The 18002-nt window shown below is 41.4% G+C and overlaps 1 protein-coding gene across 1 annotated transcript in view; it reads left to right on the forward strand.

Annotated features, from left to right (window-relative positions):
* FAP (fibroblast activation protein alpha) overlaps positions 1–18002 on the forward strand; it is a 662945-nt gene that overhangs the window by 479832 nt on the left and 165111 nt on the right. The window contains exon 21 of the mRNA XM_078681652.1: positions 5356–5410. Within this exon, the coding sequence (XP_078537778.1) occupies positions 5356–5410 (55 nt within the window). The remainder of the gene's footprint in view (positions 1–5355; positions 5411–18002) is intronic.

Below are 18002 nucleotides of genomic sequence, written 5' to 3' on the forward strand. Positions count from 1 at the left end.
AACTTATGAATCAGGTCTTGAATCAAAGGCTCTTGAATCCAACATAATCAACCAATTTCTCATTCATTAATTTTGATCTTCATGAATAAAAGAAAGTTATGAAATCTCTCAAGATGCTATTGGGGTCTTGAAATGTTCTACTTTCATACTCTGAGCACGTACATAAGGCATATCCTCTCACTGAATGTGTACAATTACATACATTAGAAACATTTACATTTATATATACAGTTGTAGGTTTTGGTTGTTGATGGATTAATAGTTTGGTTAAAACGTATGATGACGTTTAAGAATATAGTGTCATAGAAATGCACATAAGTAAGTTGATCCGGAGTAAAAAGTACACCATACTTAGGACATAGCAAAACTCAAGCAAGGTAATTAAATTAAAACTAAAATTTAGGACAGGTGGTCAGAACACCAATCTACTGAATCAATGGAAAATGGTTTGACTCATCATGAGATCCACACAATTGGCCTTATGTTTTGCTCTCCAAGGTGTCTCCTGGTGGGGAGGAGGGGAGGAGGGTAGCGGGGGGATCGGGTGAGCTGCCATGTGAAACAATCATTGGTCAAGCCAACAGGTTTGGCATTGTCAGCAAGTCTTTGCCAATGCTTGTTTTGTTTTCTCATGGTTGTTTCTAAAATGTTATGTTAGGGGAGCTGCCTAGACCTCACCAATGTATAAAAGCAAACATTGCTTAAAGTTAAAAACAAATTGTCTCTAAAAACATGTGTTGCTACCGTTCTCATTGGCACTGAAAAGAACTATGAGTAAGAGTGCTCCCTGTGTAAGAACAGAATGCTGTCACTCACAGCGAAATTTGCCAATGCTTGAAGGAGTCTGACCAAATGCCCCATGATGAATGCTATAGCAAGCAGACAAAACATGTGAATGACACCACAGGCCAGTGGATGAAGACTGCTTTCTGCAAGCTTCATAAGCAAACATACATAATCTTATATATAGTACAATATTAGCAAAATTAAAAGATTGTGTCTGAAGCCAGATCTAAAATTGTTCCCTAATGGCAAATCTACCATGCCTCCCCGGTGAGATGGAATTGCTGACAAACACTGTGTAGATTGCAAACTTAGCCACAAAATGGAAATAATGTTCCAGTTCTCCCACTATAAATTATGGTGGCTTCCAGGGAGCTTTCTTTCAGGACACCTGCAACATTTTAAGAGCTTTCGTTAAAACCACCAGTGTTGGCACTGCCAAAAATTGAAAATTGTGTTGGACCAGCCAAACAAAATTTGTTCAAAGCAGATGTCCTCTTACTATCCACCTGTTTTTATGCACTATTCTTATGCACTGCTTTTTCTCTGGTGATACCATGTATCTTTGAACAAAGATGAGTTTTGATATAAGAAAGCTTGCTATTAGAGCCTCCACTGAATGAAAGAATCCTGTAATACACATATTGTTATCTTTGTCTGGGGAAGTTGGACCATTCTTTGTGCTATTAAAAAAATGGGTGCAATGCAGAGGCAGCCGACACTAACAAAAAGTGATGGGGTGGGTGGAGCGCAGGGGTAATAATAAAAAAAGACTTAGCTGGGGTGGTAGCGTAGGGGTAATAATAAAAATAATACTTACCTTATTTTGTCGGCTGCCTTGGACCTCAGTTTTCTTCTACTTCCTGGTTTCAGCAGACACTGGGGCAGCATCAGAGACTCCCTGTGACATCCCAGCGCTTCCCTCATGCTCTCACCAATAGCATGAGAGCAGTGCGGGGATTGGCCTGAGCGGGTTGCTTTAACACTCGCTCAGGCACAGGGAGTCTGTGCTCTTTCTCCAACCCTACTGTGCAATACAGCTCGGTTGGAGAAAATTAACTGTGCATGCCTGTTTGGCCAGCCTAAGAAGGCTGGCCAAACATACATGCACACCTAGAAGTGCACTCCACTCCTCCTCCCCCCCATGCCCAGACCCTCCCTCACACACTGACTCAGCCAGCAGCTGGAAAATAAAACGATAATAAAATATTATTTTATTTTTCAGCTGCTGGCTCTCACCCAGTGGAGAGGTGTTCCTCCATTATTACGGAGGATCCACCGCTGGTGCAAATGCAGAAGTCTGTGCCATACCATGGTACCTGTTCAATGCCAGGAACCTTGGGCTGAAGTTCACGGGTAATTTGCTATCACTCAGTTAGCAAAATCACTCGGTTTGTGACTGCAAAATACCTTTTTAGCACTTGTAAAAGACCTATTACAGGTCAAGAAAATTTTTACATCTTTTAAAAGAGGTTAAATGAACCTGTCACAATCTTAAAGAGATATAGGGTCATGAAAATGATAACCTTCACATATCTGTGATTTGGATGTATCAGTGGCTTGTGACCTAATTGTTGTTGCAAACTATTAATTTGATACTGACACCTCAAGTGGGTGGAATTTTATTTGCTACAGAAAAGCTGTCTCCTTGTGGCAAATTGCCCTTTGGAAATCCGGACAGCTGCCTCTGAAGGAACAGGCAGTAGTTCCTTTATTGTTTTGAAAAGAAAATGTTTACATTTTGGTAATGTATATGTACAGATGGATGTCTGCTCTTCTTTGCAGGCCTCCATCTCTGCATTGAAAGCCAATCATAGAGTGTTGCAAATTGCAAACTACCTAAATTATATTTATTATGGGGCACTTTTTGTGACCTCCCTGTGAATAGAAATGTGCATTGTGTCCTAGTAAAACATAGGTCACATCGCAAACTGCTTTCCAGTTTCCAAACCAGTTCATGTACAAATTCAACATCCATGGCATGCGAATGGAAATAGTGCATCAGGATCAGATTATGTACACAAATCAGCAGACTGGTGTGTAATTTTCAGGTGCCAGCCTTTACTGTGCTTTATAGTGAGCACTAAGTGATGGGTGGAATGCTTGAATTAATCTCAACCACTGCTAATTAGATGGTCCGTTTCCCAACCCATAATTATTTTGCACACAAAGCAACCTAAGGTTGGACCAAGCCAGATGAAAATCAACCTGGACTCAGCTCCAAAAGGAACAGCCCACCCCGTACTGCCAGGCCATGTCCTCCCTGATTCAGAACACCAGCAACCTAAGACCGTTTTCACCCTGATTGGGGCTCTTCCGCTGGTGTAGGCTGTTTCCAGTGGTACTGTGAGCAGGGGATCCACATCTGCGCTTACCAGTCAAATTTAGGGCATCTCACTTAAATATACAAAATATTTGGAGTGCTTTGTTAGATTTGTCATCCGTGGTGTGTCCCTTACACCAACCTTTTTAGCTTCTCCCCTCCGGTTTCTGAATTTTGTTTTTATAGACATTAAGACTCTGCACTTTACCACCTCTGACCAGTGCTAAAGTGCTTGCGATCTCTTCTTTAAACATGGTACGATTTGGCTTAACCCAATTGGCACATTTCATCTACTTATAAGTCCAAAGTAAAGTGACACTGCATGTGCCCAGGGCCTGGCCTGTAAATTGAATGCTTCTAGTGGACCTGCTATAGTTATTGTTCCACTCACTTAAGTATCCTTTTAAAAATGTCTTAGTCCTGCCATTGCAGCCTGTGCGCAGTTTTACACATCCAATTTGACCTGGCAAAATAAACCTCTTGCCAGACCTAAACCTCCCTATTTATATGTAAAAATCACCTCTAATGTAGGCCTGAAACAGCCCTAAGAGCAGGGTGCATTGTATTTTAAGAATAAGATGTTTTAAGTTTTACATGTCTTGGTTGCGAAACAGTTTCACATTCGTTTTTCACTACTTTGAGCCCTCCCTCTCCCATAAGATAATATTGGGATACCTTATTGCATTTAATAAATGGTAACTTTTTAGTAGGAACATATAGAAATGTCATGTTTGTCTCAAGCAAATTGTAATTTAAAACCCTCTTTAATGATAAAGGCGGATTTTAAGTCACAATTCTGAAAATACCACTTTTATAAAGTTATACAAAATATGGTACTGGGTTGCTTGTGTTCCTGTTCAGGGAGGACCCGTCCTGGCAGTTAGGGCTGGACTGTTCCCATGAGTTGCAGAGTCAAGACTGATTTGCATATGGCTAGGTCCATAGGTGACATGATGGGTGAAAACTGATGGATTGAGATGTTGCCAAGAGTGATTGCCAGTGGGTGACATTAATTCAAGCATTCCATCCATCGCCTTTCTGTTTTTGCATTTGCTGCCCCAAGTGCATGTGGAGTGCCCAGAAATGGGTACCAGGCTTACTGTGCCAGTGGCATCAAGTTATATCTATTTGAAGAGGCCTAGGTAGAATGAAACCAGTCCTGACCTGGCAGTTTTGTGCTGAACTATTCTCATGATGAGTAAGAATAAGACTGTTTTCCATATGGCTGGGTCTAAACTGAGGTGGCATGGTGGGTGAAAAATAATGATGTAGATAGTTGATAGTTGGCCTTTGTGTATTCCTTCCAGGCAGTGACATAAAGGGGGACTAGGAGTTGGTAGGATAGGCAATCCTGCCATTGTGGGTGGGGTGTAGCTGTTGCCTGCCTCACTTACATTTCAAAGGGCTGCCTCCAGCACACTTACAAAGGCACTTGAAACCAATCTATTGTCACCCTAGACCATTTGGAGCCTGGGCAGGAGAAGGGGTTCCTCTATTTTTCTAAATTTGAGGAAGGGTTGAATTTTCTTTTGTTCTGTTTTCACTGTATTACTGTTTGTGTGCTGCGTGAATGCTTTACACAGTGCCTCTAACTCATCCCTGACTTCTTTTGTGCCAAACTACCAGAGGGTTAAGCATAGGTTAATTTTGGGACTTTTGTGGTTCACCCTGACGAGGATTCTGGTTGTTGCTTGAGAAAAGTTTATACCCCAGTCAACCAATTTCTTACATTCATGCATTTTGACTAACCACAGATTGTGCTGATAGTTGGTGTCTGCTTTGAGGGGCTTCCTCTTGAAATAATGGTATTTGGTACATATTTACAAATATCATCTGCACAGAACATACTGCTATTGGAGTTTCTTGGCATGTACTTGTTTGGACTCTTCTCACTGGTTGGTGAACTGAATGACTCCATTATATCACAGGAAACCCAGAGTGTAACCAATGAACCCCAATGGAAGTATGTGCTATGAATGAATGACCTCTTTGCCCATACTCATATTCAGTAATGAGAAAACACATTGGGTAGGAGGGATCCCCACATTCTTCACATCAAGTTCAATTTATATAATGCCACCAATAGCCACAACCATTTCAGTCTGAATAGGTATTGAAAATGAAGATTCTTTTTTATTCCAAACTTCATTGAGCTTTGAATGAAATGGATACATACGGTGTGTTGTTAAGACTTGCTATTTACTTTGATCAAACCTGACCTAATGCTGAGATTTTCTTTCCTCATTTAGAAAATTCATTGACATGGGTTTCATTGATGAAAAAAGAATAGCTATCTGGGGCTGGGTAAGTTATTTTTTATTGCTATTTCCTTCGACTGATAAACAATAACTTCTGTTTCTAAAAGTAACATGGCACATTGTTGTTTGCCAGTTTACACTGGTAATACAACGCATAGAAGAGGCATCCTCTCTGTAAAGGGAAGCCTCTAGAATGCAACATACAAAACATGTATATGACACTGGGAGAGCAACACTATTTTCAACTGAGTGATATTTTGTTAGTTCCTTATTCTGATAGGAAATGAATTCTGAATGCATGTTTTAAAGGTGTTAATTACATTATAGCTGATGGTCCCAGTGGAAGACCATGTACCATACTTAAGAGATCGCCACAAACAACATGAAGATTTCCCTGCCTTGTATGGAGGTGATGTGGTGGCCAGGGGTTCATTGGAGACAGTTAAACGGGTACTAAGTTTGATTTGCCCACTTAGCATTTTTTTTGCTTTCCAAGAATAAACTGCCAATGTGGGAGTTTATGAATGGAAAACAGAAAATCGATTCCCCAGGCACACGAGATGTTTCCCCCAGCATCTTGAGGTCATTGGAAGATTTTTCTAACTCGAACTGCCATGCCATGCATAGTGGTCCCAGGCAAAGAAACTGAGTGACTGTCAGCCAGATCTAAATAAGATGGGCAAACTATCACTAAGTCACAATGACCATCTGACCCTGTGTAGCATGTGCAACTGGTCAAAGGCTTACAATTGTGGAGTCAGTGGGGGCTCCACAGGGGAACCCACTGCTTGCCAGCTCTAAATAGAGACGGGAAAATATATGTTTGCTTTTCAATTTAAAGCAGCCCTTCTGCTCCTCCAAACTCTAAATTCCCCCTTAGCTTTAGGACCATATAAAAAACAGAATAAGTTAGGTCACGACTCTTTTTTGACGTGATGAAATGTATTGCTATTAATGATCCTAGTTTTTTTTTATTTCAACAGTTTTTATTAGCAAATTTTCATATATACATAGATCTAACAGAACTTACTCATTCTTTACAAATATAACGTGTGGAAACAACTGGCATGGAAGGGTGCAAGAAACCAAGCAGTGGTGTCGATAACAGTGAGGTGCACAGAGGTTCCTCATAATGAAACACAGGTTGTTGTACTCTCACAGTTAATACTATGAAATTGATCAGCTCATGTGTAAGCAAAAATATTCTCAATTTTTACAGCTTCTCCTGTTGCCTAAACGTGTCATAGCACCTCGGCTTCTAAAGTGAGCCAATGCTAACACACGCTCGTTTTATTACATATCAGAGAATAATAAATTGCCTGGATCTGTTCGTTAGGGGTTTTCTCTAACATGTTATTTCTCCTTTTTCTCATTTATATACAAATTCTTAATTATTGCATTCTTAATCGTTATATAAACTTTTGCCTGAACGTCCATCTTTTGTTTTTATATTGTACTTGTGGTCTCTTGCATACAACTCGACCTCTGGCTGGTGTAAATCTTGAGTACAGCCAAACTACAAAAATGTTCAGCTCCAAAGATTGGGTTACTTATTTGAGTTTTTTTTGAAGATCAAATTAGGTGCATAATGCCGCTCGATTCTTCTGCCTATGCTCCCACAATTTCTTACTCTTATTTCTAAATTATAGTACCTCTTTACTTATATGTTTTCTGATAGAAGAGAATTTCGCCAAAAACCTTTGTACATAATTTAATTATCAAGAGCCTTCAAACTTCAAGAGCCCCAATGTTAAGATGGAATTTCTGGAAAACTAACCCTAAGAAATCTAAGAAGGAATGTCCTCTGGTGTGCGTATGTTTAGAAAATATTTTTGAATACTTTGTAACTGATTTGCTACTAAACCTAATCAGTTAGAACACTATCTTGGCCTAACTGCATTGCCCTGGTTTGCCCTCACTGGGCCCAACAAACCTAAGAAAATAGACATTTGGATTCACCTGTCAGAGTCTTTTTTTTAATTTTTATTCTTTATTGTGTAGTTAATAAAAACCATTACAATATAAAATGCAACAATGATTTAGGATGGATCAAGGAGAACACATTCGTATCAAGGAATAAAACAGACATTGGTTTAAAAGGTAAACATAACTGTGGTACTGATGTAAAAAATTAAAAGTGCAAGTTCAGATTCTGTAAAAACAGGTACAAAAAAAAAAAAAAAAAAAAGTTCAGAAAGATCACATTTGTAGTAGGTCTTGACACAATTTCTGGTTTTTTTCAAAATTGATAACATATTTGATTATTCCACAAATAAATTGAGGGTCCGCTGAGTCCATCGCTTGGACTATGGCTGAGCGACAAGTGCGGATACCTAGTTTGTTAAATTTTGCCTTGAGCAGGTACCGACGTTCACTGTCTAGTTGTGGAGAAATGCAGAGCAGATGTATAAGATCTTGTACCGCGGCACCACATAAGTTACACTCCATTGAGCCTGGTGTTCTCCAACCCAGAGTCAAATAGTCACAAGGGGTGGACAGTTTGATAGTCTGCTAAGTTAAGTTTACTTCTTGATTTCCCAGACAAAGGGTGACCCCTCCAAGTAATCTAGTGCCACTCTGCACTATTAGGTACACATGAAAGGGGTCACGTGTTTCATTAAGAGGGTCCCACTTAGGAGGAATAAGTCACACTGTCAGAAAAAACGCAGAAGATGGTTCATAGATATAGCACCAAACCCTCCCTATCATCTGGTTTGGGATAATAGCCACACAAGACACAAATACTTTTAGATGAATAGCCAAAGAATATTTGGCTTAAAAGAAGAGCAATAAGAGCAATAATCAGGGACAAAATTAGTAGCACATGTATGAGGAATGCAATGTAAAGTAAGTGAACAAACATGTTGTGACATATTCATCACTTGTCAATGCCCCCCTACATTTCGTTTAAACAGGAACCTCCCAGAAAAATACTTCACTCAATCTTGGAGTGAAAACTTCAAGCAATAGTCTTAGGAGAAGTCGACTTCTTAAATGTTTTTGGCTATGTCTCTTTCAGCACAGGGCATGGAATAGGCGAGGGAAGTAGAATCTCTACTCTGATGATGCAAATCTCTGTGCTCTAACATCATCATGATCAACCAAATGTTAAGCATGAGGACACTGTCTTCTTGCTGAATCAGGTAAACTCCTGGTGACCATGTAGCATATAGTTTTCTTTTGACCTGGGCTGAACAGAGGTGTCAACATTTGAAAGAAAGCTTATCAAATGCAAATTTCAGCTAGACATCTTGTCTACCCCAGTAAGAGAATAGATATATGCCAAGTATTTATTGATGTTTTGAATTTGTTTGAAATATGGAACTCTCTTCAGGACAGTCAGATGGTGGTGACATCTGGGAACATGAGGGCCATTGGTATTTTTTAGCTCTAGTGAAGCCACCTGCAATAATCTTTGTTGGCGCCCCCTCCCAAAACCTCCTTCATCACACGTCCTCTCACTAGCATGCTTCACCAGTACCCTTCAACTCTCCATAGCCCCTCTCACATGCATTTGATTTCTTTTATAGCACTAATACCAGTGTAGCATTTCTGACCACTTTACATCACATATACACTATACAGGCAGTGAATTATACATGTGTAAATCAGTCTATAGGAAATGTTACATAGGGCAATAAGGATTACAAGACGTAGAAGGGACACTAGTAGTTAGTATATTTTAAGAGTGTTTGGTCTGGAGAAGCACAAACTCAAGGATGTAAAACATACCTCAGTGCTTGGCTTTATTAATAAGAATGTATTTCTACCCAGCACGCTGTGGCGGCGGCAAGGAAGGTACGTTGCACGTCTGACGCTATCTATGCCGGAAACCACCGTAGCCAGTAACCGCTCCGGGAGTTTGCTTTGGTTGAATCTGAAACCGCATCCCGTGCAATGTTGCAGTCACGTTGAGCAAACCTGCAATAGTAATCGAAAAGTGGCATTCCGGTGGATTGGTATACTTAGTCATATATGACAGGTGTACAAAGGAGAGACAACCCTTCAAAAAGATTTTAAAAAATAAAAATTGAACACAGAAGTAATTAATGTACAACGTACAATGAGTGCAAGCAAAAGATTAAGAATTTTAAACTCCCATTCTAACAATGTAAACGAAAAATGGCTGAAAAAAGCAGAAGTCGGGCCCAGAGAGCCAATGAACTATTAGATAAGAAAATGGTGACAAATGACCTCTCGTATCCCGGGGGCATGCATATAGATGGAAGACAAAAAACAATCCAAAACGTTATTAGAGAGCTACAACAAACCAGAATAGTCGAAGTTAACAGGTGGTGGGAAAAGACAACTCTACAAAAATAAATAAGAATTCAAGAGGGTGCCAAGGGGCCTGCGAATTCTAATCATGCCCACATTAAACGATTTGGATCTGGACTTGATTAAACAGTGGCAAACAGACACCAACGCGTATGCTTCGGGTGTTGAATCTGAATGCCAGGTCCTTGGTGAAACACCACCAAGCCATCCATGACCTCATTAAGGGCGAGTCTCCCGATATATTTGCAATCACGGAAACCTGGCTTCAGGAGGCTGATGTGGCTATTATCAACTTGGCCTGTCCCCCTCAGTACTCCATCTACACTTTGAACCGGCCTACTAGAGGCGGAGGCATTACCCTCGCAGTCAGGTCCAGTTTCACCTGTAGTTGGAATGGTCTTAACATTGCTGGTTGCGAAAGTGCTTCTTTTAAGATCTCAATCAGCCCCCAGTTCTCGCTTTCTGGGATGGTTGTTTACCGACCACCGGGTAGTGATGTAGCGTTTAGGGAAGCTTTCCCAGACGCCGTCAGCTCGTTAGCTATTGGCTGTGCCAATTTTTCCATCCTGGGAGATCTGAATCTTCACTTTGACAACCAGAACATCCCGGCTGTTAGCAGCATCTTAGCTGATTTAGAGGCCCTTCAGTTATTCCAACAAGTATCCCAGCCCACCCATGTAGGGGGTCATATTTTGGACCCTTTTTTTACAAATCTAGCTGAAGCTAATATTCTGACCATTTCCCCATTAGGGTGGACAGATCATTTCCTTGTGTCCATTAGGTACCTTCTGCCTGAGATCCCTTCTATTCCATCAGCCAGACTGGTTCCCAGACGGCACTGGAATAAACTCAGGCTGGAGGATCTGCACCGTATCCTGGCTGAAGAGCCGTTAGGCCCACTAGATAACGTGGAAACGGGCTACGATCATTTCTGCCGGTGGATCACCAGGGCGCTTGACTCTCTGATTCCCATTACTTTGAGCAAATTTAGCTCTAGAGAGTCGAGTCCCTGATATGATAGTGCCTTACGTGCTCTAAAAGGTACCTGCAGACGGGCGGAAAGAGAATGGCGGAAGTCCTATGAGGTCACAAGAAAGCCGCGTATCTTGCTTCCGTTAAGCTCTACCATCGAGCCATCTGTAGAGCTCGCGCGGCGTTCTATTCCTCGGAATTCCGCAACAGTCCGAACCCGTCTAAAACCATCTTTAAAGTCCTTAAAGACCTTTTGGCGAAAAGGATCTCCTCCCCGGAAGCCTGTTCCACCTCCCACTGCGAGGCCCTGGCATCCTTTTTCCTGGAGAAAGTCCAGGTTATTTATCAGTCTTTCCCTAGTATTGGACCATCTCCAGGAGCCCCAGACTGCACTCAAGGCCATACCATCCTGCACTCTCTTCCCCCGCTACTACCTGAGGGGTTCAACAAATTGGCCCAGCAAATCAAGTCCGGCTCTCCTTCGGATCCGTTAAGACCTGCCCTTTTTAGAGACCAGTCTTTTTTGGGACGCTCCACGGTGTGCTCCCTGATTAACCTTTCACTGGCCTCTGGCATGGTTCCAGCCAAATGGAAGCAGGCGGTGGTTTCTCCAATCCTGAAAAAGCCTTAGTTGGACCCACTAAAACCCGAGAACTACCGTCCTATTTCATTGGCCGGCGAAAGTTGCGGAGGCCCACGTTAATCTGGCCCTCTCAGACCATCTTACTCGGGCCAATGTCCTGGACCCCATGCAGAACGGCTTCCGTGCTGGCCACAGCACGGAGACAGCCCTTCTCGCCATGGTGGAGCATTTGCGTGCGGTGTTGGATGCGGGTCAGACGGCGGCGCTTGTATTATTAGACCTTAGCGCCGCCTTTGACACCGTCTCTCACCGTATTCTTCTGCATCGCTTGGAGGAGATTGGCATCGGTGGGCTTGCTCTGCAGTGGTTCCGCTCCTTCCTCGACAATCGCTCTTTTTGCGTGGCCATCCCACCTCACCAGTCCAAATTCCATCCTCTGGACATGGGGGTTCCGCAGGGATCCTCGCTGAGTCCCACGTTATTCAATCTATACGTGAGACCGTTGGCTGATGTCGTCAAGCAGTGGGGCATGACTATGGTCTCATATGCCGACGACACTCAGCTAGCGGTCACTATCAGTGGGGATGCTGAGTGGGATGCCCCTAGGTTCCAGAGTGGACTGAGGGCGGTGGCTAGCTGGATGAATGCCAACTGTCTCCAGCTTAACGCAAAAAAGACTGAAATCATGATTGTCGGTAAGAGAGTGGAACTCTGGGGGGACAGGTGGTGGCCTCCGGAACTAGGGCCGTCTCCGACTCCGGTTACGGAATTAAGAAACCTGGGAGTCTGGCTGGACCCCACCCTCAGCTTTGTTGGCCACTCAAAGAGAACTGCGGCCTGCTGCTTTTGTGTTCTTCGGGGATTAAGACCTGTCCTCAAATTTTTTGATGCCCCGAACAGGGCAGCTGGTGATTCAGGCGACGGTGATGTCCCGGCTTGTTTATGTCAGCTCTCTCCTGGTGGGGGCCAACCAGGCAGAAATCACTCGCCTGCAGCGCGTTCAAAATGCTGCAGCCAGAGCGGTAGTTGGCCTGCCCAGGTTCTGCTCCGTTTCTAACACCCTACAATCCTTGCACTGGCTGCCGGTCAAGATGAGAATTCATTTTAAGGTCTTATGTCTGGCCTTCAAAATCTTGAAAGGTTCTGCTCCCCAGATCCTTGCCAACCTCTTGTCTTTGTATGTCCCGACACGCTCTCTCAGATCCTTGGGCCAAGCTCTTGCTGTGGTCCCCCGGTTCAAGTTCAGCCGAGCTGGGGGCCGTTCCTTTCGAGTGAGAGCTGCGGCTATCTGGAACTCCCTTCCGGTAGAGATCCGTATGTTGGAGGACCTCCTGCTGTTTTGTAAGGCCACTAAAACCTTCTTATTTTAAATTTTGCCCTCGTAGCTGTTCCCCTTTTCTGTCTTTGCATTTAGCGGTGTTGTGTTCTACCTTGTCGTGCGCCAGGACGCTCCTTTGCTGGAGCATCTCTGCGCATTATAAGTGTCCATAGCATAGCATAGCATAACGAATGCTCTCTAAAATAAATGAAAACTTTTAAGAATATATGCAGAACGGAAACTAGAGGCCATACTGGAAAAAATTAAAAACTTGGAAGGAGAACTGGATACATTCACAGATAATGATGAGAAGAAAGAACTGGTAGACACAATGGAAAAGAAGATCAATAAACATGAGATTGATGTGGAGAAAAGGAAGGCCAATAAATTAAATCGCGATCGTATTGACTATGCAAATGGCCGCATATATACTTTCGCGAGGAAGTATGACACCTTGAGGAACAGAGCAGCAATGAATAGGTGCATGAGTTATGACACCATGGGTGCATGTGATAGCTCTGACCTCAGTTCCACAGAAGAAGAGGCAAATATATCCAAATTGGATTTTTGTGGGGAAATGAGGCTGGCACAAATGGAAACGCAACAGCGAGGATGAAGAAAGGGAACAACTTGGGGGAGAGGAAGGGGTCAGAACCAGCCCCAAACCCGAAGAAGTACAAGGAGGAGCAAGGTCCAAAAGAGGAGAAGAAAAGAAAAAGCAAAAGTAAAAAAGAAAATTCATCAAAATGACATGGTAATCAACCTCTTCAGTATGACCTTGAATCCTGATCAAATAAACCTATTAAATAAAGGACTAACCTTTTGTCCAAATTCCAACATGGACATTCCAAACCTTCACATTGATTTATATAATTTCTGCCGTAAAGCAGATCTTAAGAAATACTATGAAGAAAAAACACGAAGTATAAATCAAGCGCCCGTTGAAATATCCCCATTAAACCAAAATGACCCGACTACCTTGAGAGCCCTGGTGACCCTAGGGACTGATACATCAGATATAGATTCAACATTAACTCCAAGAACAGAGGATGACATACTAATATGTCAGAGGGAAGGCATACTGACATGTAAAGGTGGAGACAGCGGATTAAAAGCCCAAACAAAATTTTGTCCACAATTACCCCCAGGTAATACAGGTAATACAGTGGACCTTTTTCATGAAATTGTTGTGGAAGAAATCAATCAACTATCAATGAAAAATAAAAACAACAAAAGATCATGGAACCTCACGCTAAAAGAACAGAAGGTGCTAAAAGATCTGAGAGAAAACCAGAAAATTGTTATAAAAGCCGCCGATAAGGGCGGAAATATTGTTGTACAAGACCGGGAACAGTATATTGATGAAGCAAACAGACAACTGAGGAACCAAGATCATTACCTAAAATTGGAGGAAAACCCAATGGAGTTGTGGACTAAAGAATACCATTCACAGTTACTAATATGGAAAGAGAGGGGATTAATTGACTTTGAAGAATACATGTACCTTAAAGTAGACCATCGGGTAACAGCAACCATTTATTTTTTACCTAAGGTGCACAAGTCACTTAACAACCCACCGGACAGGACTATAGTGAGTACCATAGGCTCTCTGCTTGAGAAAACCTCCCACTACATAGATGTTTTTTTAATGGAATATGTCACATCACTACCCTCGTATCTTAAAGATACAACGCCCTTCCTGAAAAAGATGCAAAATGTCAATTGGAATGAACATCATACTATGGTCACCATAGATGTGACATCTCTGTACACATCAATTCTTCATTAAGATGGTTGAGCAGCAGTCAGGCAGTTCTTGAAAACAAGATCCTGAAGTTTTCTAGAGCATTCAGAAATGATTATAGAGATGTTAAACTATTGTCTAACACACAATGTCTTTCTTTTTAATGGAGCGGTATCTCTCTAAAGACAAGGCACAGCAATGTGACTGTGTGTTTCTGTAAAGTTAAAATATGTTTAATATATATAGGGAAAGGTGTATTGAAGAATGAGTGGATGTATAAGTGTCTGAATGGAAGATTTAGTAGATGCGTGACTGACTCTATAAGTGAGTGATTAAATGTATCTTCCTGAATGCATGGGTTAGTGACTAAACTGTGTGAATGTCTGTATCCGTTTTCTGTTGGTGTGTAAGCGGTTGCATGGGTTTGCGAATAGCTGCATGAGTGTCTATATGGGTTATTGATTGGTTGTCTGAGTATTTCTATGGGTGCCTGAGTGTTTGTGTGGGTGGGGTGTGTGTGACTCTGTGCATGGATGTTTGAGTGGGTGATTCACTGGGTGGTTTCAAGAGTGCATCTGTGATGGACTGTATGGGTGGGTGAGTGTGTGTATGGGTGTGTTAGTGAGTGAATGTATATCTCAGTGGTACATGTGTGAGTAACTACATATGTGAAAAGCAGTATATATGTGTGTTGGAGTACATAAATGGCTATAAGTGAGAGTGTCTGATTGTGAGAGTGGCTGTATGGATGAGTGTGTGCTTGTATCAGTGATTGTATAAGAGCGTAAGAATGTGCTAGTATTTGTTTAGTAATTGAGCTGGTGTGTGTATAGCTGTATAGGTGAGTAAATGGCAGTGTGATTAATTATTTGCATGACTGACTAGGTGTGTGAGTACCTCTATGGATGAGTGGCGGTGTGTGAGTTTCTATAGAGGTGTATAAGTGCATATGATAGTCCTGTACTGAGTGACCATAAGTATGAGTGACTGTACGGGTGAGTGAGTGGGTGTGTGTGTGTAAACCTAAGAATCAGTGAGTGGGTATGTAGTTATTGGTGTTGGAGAGTCTATGGTTTTGAGAATGGCAGTCTGTAAATTAGGGTGGGTGTATCAAAGGTTATAGTAGGGTGTGAGAAGATGCATCAATTTATCACATGGATGATGTCACCAGTGATGTCATCAGTGATGTCATTTGAGATGTCATCAGTGATGCCACTTACCATGTTGTGAGTGATGTAATATGTGACGTCATCAGCGGTGCATTCCAGGGGCGCGAGTTATAGTTAGCTGAACTAACTATAACAGGGGAATTTCTCTGGTTTTGTACAAGTGAAATGTCCAACAAACTATAACTTTCCCTAAAACCTGAGATTTTTTCAGTGAATTTCTAAGGTTTTTTAAATGCTAATTTCTAACTATAACGTGCCTGAAACCTATGTTTTTTAAGTGAATATATATATATATATATATTAAACATTGCTAAATTCCTCAATGCCACTATTGCAGGAGCAAGAAGTTTTCCAAAGTTGGGGGATAAAAATTAGTCAACCTTTGCCCAAACCTTATCCGACTCCGTTTAAAAAGGAAGAATTCCCTAGACAAGCTCCTAAAGAATCAAAACACAATCTGGTATACTCAATACTAAAAAACCCTCAGGGTAGTACACATCAGGCTAAAGAAGAGAGCATGGAAGAAATAAAACTTGTGGAACCTAAGCAAATAAACGAAAGTTGGATACGGAATGCACTACATGCTCACTGACGGAAAAATGATCAAAACAAATTAAAGGAAAGGATGCATTCTCGACACCCGGTTTGTATATGTTCTTGGAACATAAACGGAATGGGTAAAAAAATTATTAATGCTGGAGTAGATTCCTTGTCAAATCTTTACCAAATCATATGCCTACAAGAGACATGGGAAACGGAAACTTTCTTTTTACAAGGCTATAAAGGGTATTACGTACCAGCTATTAAATATTGCAAATTTGGACGCCGATGTGGGGGACTGGCAATACTCATTGGGACCAACTTGCAAATCGACCATGAACAACTGGTCACCAATAACGCAAATATTCAAGCAGTTAAGATAACATTTTCATCCGGTGAGCAAAAAAATAGGAATACGTTAATAATATTTAACATATATATTCCACCTAACCAGTCATCTCGCAAGAACATAAGTGTCGAACTAGTATAATTTCTGCTGGAACAAATAATACTTGACCCAACCGTTAAAATTCTAGCTACAGGGGATTTCAATATAAACTTGCTGATTCAAATGACACGGGACGATTTTATCCACTCTCAAAATTACGAATGGTCCATCCCGGAACAAGTTGTCGACCTTAGCATAACTAACAAACAAAATCCAATTGGAAAAAATCTACTGATGGACTTGGAAGCAATGGGTCTACGAGCATTAAATGGTAGGTTCCCAACCGATCAACCCGCTGGCTGGTCTTTTCATAACCATGAATCAAAACCAAGAATAGACTTTACATTATTATCAATAGATATGTTTGATAAAATTGGTTCCTATAGGCTTAAAAAGGTAATTGAGAGTGACCACAGCCAGCAAATATTGGAAATGTACTTCGAACTTCCAAAATACCAAAATTATTTAACTACACGAGGTCAAATCAGTACGATTAATCATAGGAAACTCATTTGGAAACCGGATAAAAAATAAAAAATATGTTGCGGAAAAAAGGCCCAAAAACTGGTCCAAGAATGTTTTAATGAACAGCCTATCCAGTCTATACTAACACATTGGGAACAGTTCACCCAGAAGGTAGTTGAATTGGATGAAGGTACTCCAACTAGCAGGAAATCCCAACTTGGGACGAAAATATAAAGGGATATTAGTATTAATCTCCCATACACAATTAAAAAAGTAAGAGGGATTCGTAACAAACTGAGAAAACAGCTATTTAGGATCCCGGATAATGAGGAAATCAGAAATCAGTTTAGAAGTGCGAATAATAATTTGAGGAAATTATTGTGGTCTGAAAAAAACAAAGCCCAGCAAGACTTGTGGACAAAAATCTTCCACGCAAGTAATTAACCATATTCCAGAGAATTTTGGAAAATAATTAATAACATGAATAGACCTAATAAACACGTGATAGCCTCACCAATAATGGAAGAGGACTGGGTAAGATTCCTCAATAAGACCTTACATGTTGAAGCAGCAATTCACTCTCAGGAGGACACTCAGACAGAGATCACTGAAAGAGAACAAGAAATTGATCCGGTGAAAGACTTTACAGACAGCGAGGTAGCCAATTTAATAAAGAGACAAAAGGATGGAGCACCGGGACCCAACGGAATTCCGTTTGCACTTTATAAAGAGGACCCCGCTCTATGGTCTACTTATTTGACAAAGGTCTTTAACGTAGTTATCCAAACAGGGCAAATACTGGAATCCTGGAGAGGAACATTAATATCTACTGTCTACAAAAAGGGTAATTGGCAACTACCCGAGAATTATCGTTTGATCACCCTCCAAGACACGGATGTAAAGCTATTTGCGGGTCTTTTATTACTAATTCTGTCAGATTGGGTGAAAGAAAGGCTAATATTACCCCCAAACCAAACAGGGTTCATTTTAAAGGCTTAGGAACCACAACTAATATTTTAATCTTATCAGTTTTAACGGATAAAGCACTTTTAGCTAAACAGTCCCTCTATCTTTGTTTTGTCGACTTCAGATCGGCCTTCGATCTTGTAAATAGAACCATT

The sequence above is a fragment of the Lissotriton helveticus genome, chromosome 3_1 (assembly GCF_964261635.1).
Source record: "Lissotriton helveticus chromosome 3_1, aLisHel1.1, whole genome shotgun sequence".
NCBI lineage: Eukaryota > Metazoa > Chordata > Amphibia > Caudata > Salamandridae > Lissotriton > Lissotriton helveticus.